An 8,343-nucleotide genomic window follows, 5' to 3' on the forward strand; every position below is an offset into this window, starting at 1 on the left:
TGTGCAGGAAGAAAGACGAGGCTGTCGCTCTCACGAAGATTAGGAGTTTTGGAACCCCTACAGTGCATTGTTCTACCCTGTTCTAGAAGGTCTCTATGAGACCTAATAGATTCTGGTATTTGGTGTGTGGGGGGCAATGTGGTTAAGAGTGTGGCTGCTAACCAAAAGGCGTGTGTGTGTGTGTGTGTGTGTGTGTGTGTGTGTGTAGCAGTTGTTTCCAACACACCAGCTACTGACTGGCTTTCTCCAGGGAGAAAGATGTAGCGCTCACAATCTGTAAAAACTTAAACCCTGAAAACCCGATGGAGCAGTTTTATGCTGTCCTACGGGGTCGGGGTCGCTGAGACTGAAAGTACTTCACACAATTGCGTTTGGTTTGGTAAAGAATCAAAGTTTGGGCTCGGAGCTCGCACGTGGAGTAGAAGAGTGTGTAACAACACCCCCTTTGTGGGTTCTGTGCATTTCGATCTGGGAGGCCAGCCTAGCATCCAGAGCCAAAGGCGCGGGCCTGATAGGCCCCCCGGACCTGGGACAGAGTTTTCCATAGGTGACGACGCAGGAACGGGTCTTGCGCACCAGCCAGGCCAGAGCCCGGCGCTAAACCCACTGAGAAAGGAACGGCATTCTCTCCGCTGAAACCCTTCCCGGTTAGAATCTGTATCCCGAAGTTCATTTAGGCTGCGGCTGGGCCCAGCCACGCTGCGCCGGCGAGGCAGCGCGCAGGCCTCCCAGCCCGGAGCCCTGGTGTCCGCCGCGGCGCGCGCCTCTCCGACGCCAGCCCGCCAGCCTTCACTTCCTCCTCTCTCCTTGCTCCGCCTCGCTTTCCCCGCCAGGGGCCAGGCGGACGGCTCCCGTCCAGGTGCGGGCGGTGCGGACGGATGCCCCCGGGGCCGCGGGCTCTCCAACAGGTCGCAGCTGGAGGCGCTGGCGGGGCGCGGCTGGGCGGCCGAGGGGGCGGGCCGGGGTGCGGCAGGCGGGGCGGGCCGAGGGGCGGGGCATGACGCAGTCGGAGCGCTGCCCGCCCTTTGAGTTCCAGGCCTTCCTCGCCAGCGCCGCGGACTGGCTGGCTCGCGCCCGGGAGGTTTCCCAGCTTGGTCTCGGGGCGGTGGGACTGGCGTCCTGGTTGCCTTCGCGCCCGCAGCGCCCCCAGCCCAGGCTGCACGTCGCCGCACCCCACGGAGCCAGCCATGAAGCCGTGCGGAAAAGATGAGGCGGCGCCGGCCGCGGGCGACCCCTGGAAGGAGTGTTTCGAAGTGGCTGTGCAGCTGGCACTCAGGGCAGGACAGGTCAGCGGCTGGCTCAGGGGGTGGGGACGCCCCCCGGGCCGCTCCTCTGCGCGCCCGAGCGCCCTCGGTGCGCCCTGCTCCATCCTTTCTCCCTGTGCAACTTTCCACTCTACTTCCACTTCTCCCCTGGGCGCCCCCTCGAGCGTCCCAGAGGGTCCCTATTTCCTCCAGCATCCACGTGGGGCAGGCAGGGGAGGCACTGTTCTGTCCTGGTCACACCCACAGGGAACTTTTTCACCTGATTACGGCTGCGCTGCTATCCGTGTGGTCGGCAGTTCAAAGCCACCAGCAGCTGCTCCTTGGGAGAAAGATTGGACTTTCTACTCCTGTCAACAGTGACAGGCTCGAAACCCACAGGGGGTCGCTGTGAGTCAGCATGGACTCGATGGCAGTGAGTTTGGACTTTAAAAAAAAGTGAGAAGCAAAGGCACACTGCTGCCTGCAAAGACGTGAGGAGCCTCGCTCTTGAAGACCAGTGGGGCAGCTGGAGGCAGGAAGTGGGGTTGGGTGGCGACGGGTAGTGGTGGTTGGGCACTGTGTGACCACCTGCTGCTGCCGCCGCTGTCCACCCGTTGCAGCTCACCCCTGTGCTGGAAGTGAGACCCTGAAAGAAGCTTAAAAAAAAAGGTTTCAGGGACAACCCTCCATTTTACCTTCCTTTAACCCCCAGGAACTGGGAGAGGGGATCGCCTCCTTTATGTCTTGTGGCTTTCCTTAGTGGTGGATGCAGCCACCAAAGAGACTGGGCGTGCGTGACCTCTCGTTTTTGGCCACTGAAAGGCTACGTGTTATTAAGCTAGGGTGACTCCACTTTTGCTTTTGAGAGTGAGTTAGAATATATTAACTATGCAAATCCGTGCAGGACTTTAAAAATCCCTCCAAGGCTAGAACACAGGCCCTATGTTTTGAAGGACTTTTGATGGATCCTGTGACCAGGCCGTTAGTGTGGATGTCCCTGGGTGTACGTCCCAGCCACGTGGAGATCTGGCATATCCCAAATTGATGGAGTGCTGCCTGGGAACTTCTCATACTGAAGGGTGGATGAACACTGGGAGGTGGGGCCAAAGAAAGCCAAGGGGTGCAGTTAAACTTGGTTTCTCAGTTGGTGTGTTTGTTCCCTGCATTTTCCTCAGTGCCCAGACCGTGCCTGTCTCATAGGACGTGTCCATAAAGGTCTGCGGGGAGCAGAGTGGTTGATGGGAAGATGACTTCCCTGTGTTGGTTTCCTATTTGTGTAAGGCACAGGATTTGCTTCTTTGGGAGGTGAAGATGGCCAGACAGAGTGCTGTAGGCTCATACACTTTTAAAATAGCTAAACAGAACTTGTTATTGCAATGTAACATCTGGAAACACTGTTATCAATTACCCCTACATCACTGGTTCTCAACCTTCCTAATGCCATGCTCCTTTAATATTGTTCTTCATGTGTGGTGACCCCCCAGCTATAAAATTTTCGTTGCTACTTCATAACTGTCATTTTGCTACTGTTATGAATTGGGGGACCCCTGTGAAAGGGTCGTTTGACCCCCCAAAGGGGCCTAGACCCACGGGTTGAGAACTGCTGCCTTACATGTTCAAACCACAATGTGACTCATCTCAATGTGCAAGGTATGGTCAGACACAAAGTGGATAGTGCTTTATCTTGATGTTACCTCCGTGAAACTAAAAGTCATGGAACCGACTGACTCATGGCAACTCTAGTTGTGCAAACGTAGAATGGTGCTCTATGGGTTTCAGGGTCTGACATTCCCAGGCTTCCAAGCCTTTCTTCCCTTGTGACTCAACCCTTTTCCTTGTCAGCTGAGCATTGTAATTGTCTGCACCCTCCTGGGGTTCCTTGGTCTCTGAATCCTTTCACAGGTAAGGCCCCATACCAGGGGGCTGGGCCCTCTTTGTTTTAAGGATGCAAGACTGAGCTTCCAAGGACGTGTACATTGTAGGGAGTGCTGTGAAACTTCACCCTTTGCCTCCATTACCTTCCCTGCTGGTGCGAAGAAAAGACTCAGACCTCCATGTGAGTCAGATAGAGAATGACTGCAGCAGAGTTCTTCCTGTCTGTGCCGGGATGGAGCCCTGGTGGTGGGGTGGTGGCTACGTGTTGGGTGGCGATCCTCATGGGTCAGCTGTTGGATACCACCAGCAGCTGGGGGAAGGAAGAATGGGCTTTCTACTCTCATAAACAGCTACCTTCTGTGACACCCACAGGGTGTGTTGCTCTGAGTCAGCATTGACTATGAGTTTGTCTGCAGGGAGCCCTGCTCTGCATACTCTCACCTCACTTCCTTACAGGGGTTAGGAAATAGATACAGATCTTCTTCACTGTGAACCAGGTGAAGGTTTACAGAGCAGATCATAGTTTTAAAGTCCACATTTTATACATATTTTGTTTCACCTCATTCGTTGCAAACAATGTCAGTACACCATCACTTATCCTAATTCCTCCCTGCATTCCTGTTTCCATTTCTCCTTCATAACTCTTTGAACTTTGTCTTTGAGTAAATGTTGCCCTTCTGCTCCACCATAAAACTTTTCTTGCCTGAGACTTTGAAGAGAAGCCAGCTCAGGATCCAGAAGCTGCTGTGTAAACTCAAGTGAGCTAAGTTATGTGTATCAGGCTTTTCAAATTTATACGCTTGAAGAAACAGAAGTGTTTAATGTGGTTTATTTTATTCAGTAAATTTATGTAGAGCTTTCAATAGGGCAGGCACAATTCTCAATGTCCTACAAACTTTAATTTATATAGGAGACACTTTTGGTTTGCAACTTGCCAAAATCAAAAAAGCTTTTCCCTTTTGAATGGGAGGAGGGCAGAGTGAACCAAGATGCTGCCATCAGGAGTCTCGTCTGGAAGCCCATCGCTATAGGGTTCTCTTCAGCATTATGCTCACGTTTCCTGCCTAATTTGCTCTCGGTGAGAATCAGCAATGCCATTAAGGCAAGTTAAATTCAAAGAACCCTGAAAGACAGAGGCAACTCTATAGGGTTTCCAAATCTGTAATCTTTATCAAAATTGCCACATCTTGTTCCCATAGAGTGGCTGGTGTATTTGAACTGCTGACCATTCAGTTAGCAGCAAAAGACTTAACCACTGCATCACCTGAAGTATTATATATTATATTGTTTGAACACGCCACAGTTCATTCACATTACTCAAGAGGATTTTCAGTAATTTCTAACCTGGAGTTACTATGTCTGGAGTAATAATGTTGCTGTAATTATCTTGGATATATCTTTTGGTTTTGGCTATGTATGTGTGCATTTCTGTTGGGTGATATATTAATGATAAGTATAGAATTGTATCATAGAGTATGTAATTCTGCTTAGTAGTTTCCAAAAATACATCACAAATATATGCACAATAAAAAAAATCATCTAACACCATTCGTAATGGCTAAATTGGAGGGGTGGGGGAACTGACAAAGACAGTAAAAGTGTTGCTGAAGACATGGGCAATGGAAAGTCTTTCCACTGGTAAGAGTGTACATTGGTAGTCTCTTCCATCATCACATTGAACTTGAACCTCATGCTGGCTTGGTTCGCATCTTCTCTGTCTAGTGGAACATGAGGGACGAATTCAGTCAACTAACAGTGTTGTGACAATGTAATTTATTACCCTACCTCCTACCTCAAAGGTATGGGGTGGTGCCTTAACCCCCTGGGTCACTCATTCAGTGGCGCTGAGAGTTACAGGAGACCCATCTGCAGACTCTCCCCCTGTGACAGGCTAATCAATGATTTCAATATGTTTATGCAGGACTAGAGAAGGCCCCCAGGGAGAAACCATACCTGAGCTTTGTGTTAGACAGGAAAAATTGGGAAAGTAGCACAGCCAAGGATATGACCGTGGTATGTTATGGAACAGAATATAGCACCAGGAAATTGTAAGAAATTCACTTTCGCTGAAAGATAAGGTTGAATGTGAGGGGTCAAACTCTAGGGTAGGAGAAGATGGGACATAGTAGAGTCATGGGTTGAGGGTCATATCTAGAACTGATCTAAGGGGTAGTATTGATTGATTGGTTGATTTTGTAAGTTTAAGTAGACTCAGTGAGGAATTACAAGCCGAGGATAAGAAAGACCTGGGAGTAAAGAACTTCTGGGGTCTGGCTTCAGCCACTGTGGGGATTTCATTGCATTACAGTGAGGTCTGGATTGGAGATGGGTGTATGAGACCTGTCAATCCTAATAGCTGCACAAATGGAGGGAGTCAGTTCAATTTAGCAACTAAGAATTTGGATCCTGGAGCCAGATTGCATCTGTTGGATTCCTTTTTCCTGCACTTTTAGCTGAACAACCTTGGACAACTTCACACATGGCACAGTGGCATAGGATCCAGGGAGGGTAATGAGCCAAAAGTTGACCAGATTAGGTCCTGAAAGCCCTTGTGCCACAAGCAAAGTGTATGCCCCTTTCCTGGTGAGTCCGGGAGCCCATGAAGGTTGTGTAGTGGAATACCATGAGATCTGACTCTTGAAGAGGCCACTCTGCTCATGAGGAATGAGACAGAGGCAAGCAGAGCATATGGGCACTGTTTAAGCAATCCCAGCAGGACTTGAGTATTCATACAGAATGGGAACTGTGGTTTGGGAAAATTAATTGAAACTAGAATCTAACCATTTTTGTGTGCAACTAGATGTGGGGTGTGTGTAAGAGGAAGGAGCTAAGAATGATCCCTGATTCCTATTTAGGCATCTACATGGATGACAGTACCAGCACGTGAAAGGAAAGAGGCAACTGAGAGGTGTGGCTAAACATGTTTCAGCAGAGGTGGTCTAAGGAGGAAGGTGTGGAAATACTGGGTGTGGTGTCTTCTGCAAGGGAAGAGAGAGGAAGTGTGGCTTTAGTTATATACTTTCCTCTGATACATACCGGGAGGTATCTTTCCCCGAAAAAAAAACCCGAATTTTTTTCAAAAAAAAGGAATTCAATTTTTTGGTTTTTTTATAAAACAACCTTCAAAGTGCTCTCTATTACACTTAATACATTTGTCAAATGTGCAATTCCATTCTTGGATACATTTTTTTTTCTTGGATACATTTTTCAAACTCTTCTGTTTGGATGGCAAACAGCACCTCCATCATCTTTTTTCTCCCACCTCTCAAATCTCTGTCCTTTCATGTCCCTCTTCATTTGTGGAAACAAAAACAAGTTGCACTTAGTGAGATCAGGTGAGTCAGGTGTGTGGGACAAGAGAAGCATGCTGTTTTTTGCCAAAAACTGGTACCGAGATGGTTGTGTGAGCAGGTGCATTGTCATGGTGCCAAAACCACTTCTCCATCTGCCACCAATTGTGCCTTTTTTGTTGCACACTGTTATGCAATCTTTTCAGAACCTCTAAATAGAAATCTTTATTAACAATCTGACTTTGTGGGATTAACTCCAAATGCATTACAAGTCAATATTTTCGTCTATTTGGGAAGTTGACGGATGTCCAGAACAAGATTTGTCATCAATCAACATTTCACCTTTTTTGAAATAAGAAAACCACTCATACACTTGACTTTTCCTATACTGCTGTCCTTGTAAGCTGTGTTCAATATCACTGCAGTTTCTATGGCATGTTTCCTGAGCAGGAGCCAAAATTTCACAGCCACACACTGTTCTCTTAAACCAGCCATCCCCCAAAACCAGGTTTGAGTGAAACTGCTTTTATGAATAAATTCACCGTGACCAGAGAGAACCTACCCAGGCGATGCCACTGGCTGCACTAGCAGAGTGAATTGCTCGATGCTCACCTCACGGGAAAAATTTATACTACCAAAGCTGCTCTCTGGCTCAGTGCAGTTCCTGTTTTTTTGGGGGTGGGGTGGGGTGAGGGAGGTACTCTCGTATTCCCAAAGAAAACTGATAGAAACAATTGCAAAGATTGATAAAAACAAAGAGGAAAATTTAACCTTCAAAATTATATAATCCAATATCCTACTTATAAGTCCTTAAAAAGTTCCCTTCTTTCTGTACTTTGTAACTCTGGGCCCTATTCTCCCCCCAAAGTATGCCCAAATTAGATTAGATGTCCTCCAAACTGCCTACAGGGTCCCCTGACACATGCATCCTGTTCATGTACTATGGCATAGGTTCCCAAACTTATTTGGTCTATTGCCCCTTTTCAGGAGAAAAAAAATTCCAACACCCCCTGGCAATTAAGAACTTTTGTACTATAGCCTATAATTCAGGAAGAAATATAAGTATCTGCCTTTGCAGCCCCCTTGGATCATTCCAGTGACCCCCCTAGGGAGCAGTATCAACCCCTTTGGGAAACATTGCATCATAGTTTTGTTTATTTTGGATCAGGAAAAATAGTTGCATTGATACTGGTTAAGTTAGGTATGCTTACCAAGAAGCTTGGTAGAAGTCTCCTAGCGTTTAGTTAACTTTGAGTTCAGTCCACCATTGACTTGCCAGTTGTCACACTGGGCTGGCTTGCGTGATGCTGTTATGTTGGGACCTTTGCTGCTGCTGTTAAAAATGCCAGAAGGGTAGCCCATAGTAGTAGACAGGTTTCAGTGGAGTTTCCAGATTCAGACAGACCTAGCAGTCTATTTCTGAAGAAAATGAGCCAGTGAAACCTTATGAGTAGCAGTAGAATACTGTTTGATAGAATCTCAAAAGATGAGCTCCCCAGGTTGGCTGGCTTGTAACTGAGAAAGAGCTGCCTTATCAAAGTGGAGTCAATCTTAATGATGTGGATGAAGTAAAGTTTTGGGAACCTTCATTTGCTGATGTGGCATGTCTTACAATGAGAAGAAACAGGCGTACTGTATATCCATTAGTAATTGGAATATGAGATGGACAAAGTGTGAATGTAGGAAAATTTGAAGTTTAAAAAATAAAGATCAAAATCCTAATTATTACTGAGCTGAAATGAATGAGTATTGACCATTTTCAATCAGACAGTTGTTCGATCTACTATGCCCTGCATGACAAATTGAGAGAAAGGACATCACATTCATTGCTGAAAGGAACATTTCAAGACCTGTCTGTTCTGTCAGTGATAGGATAAAATCTGTACACAGAAAGAACCCACATTATCCACTCACCACTTGTGTTAGACAGGGTT

At 47.3% G+C, this 8,343-nt stretch overlaps 1 protein-coding gene across 1 annotated transcript in view; it reads left to right on the forward strand.

Annotated features, from left to right (window-relative positions):
* Positions 1-1,187: 1,187 nt before the first annotated feature.
* IMPA2 (inositol monophosphatase 2) overlaps positions 1,188-8,343 on the forward strand; it is a 69,946-nt gene continuing 62,790 nt past the window's right edge. Inside the window, exon 1 of the mRNA XM_004703875.2 lies at positions 1,188-1,286. Coding sequence (XP_004703932.1) covers positions 1,188-1,286 — 99 coding nt within the window. The remainder of the gene's footprint in view (positions 1,287-8,343) is intronic.

The sequence above is a fragment of the Echinops telfairi genome, unplaced genomic scaffold (genome assembly GCF_000313985.2).
Source record: "Echinops telfairi isolate 266 unplaced genomic scaffold, ASM31398v2 ScPeMD7_4;HRSCAF=17, whole genome shotgun sequence".
In the NCBI taxonomy this organism is placed as follows: domain Eukaryota; kingdom Metazoa; phylum Chordata; class Mammalia; order Afrosoricida; family Tenrecidae; genus Echinops; species Echinops telfairi.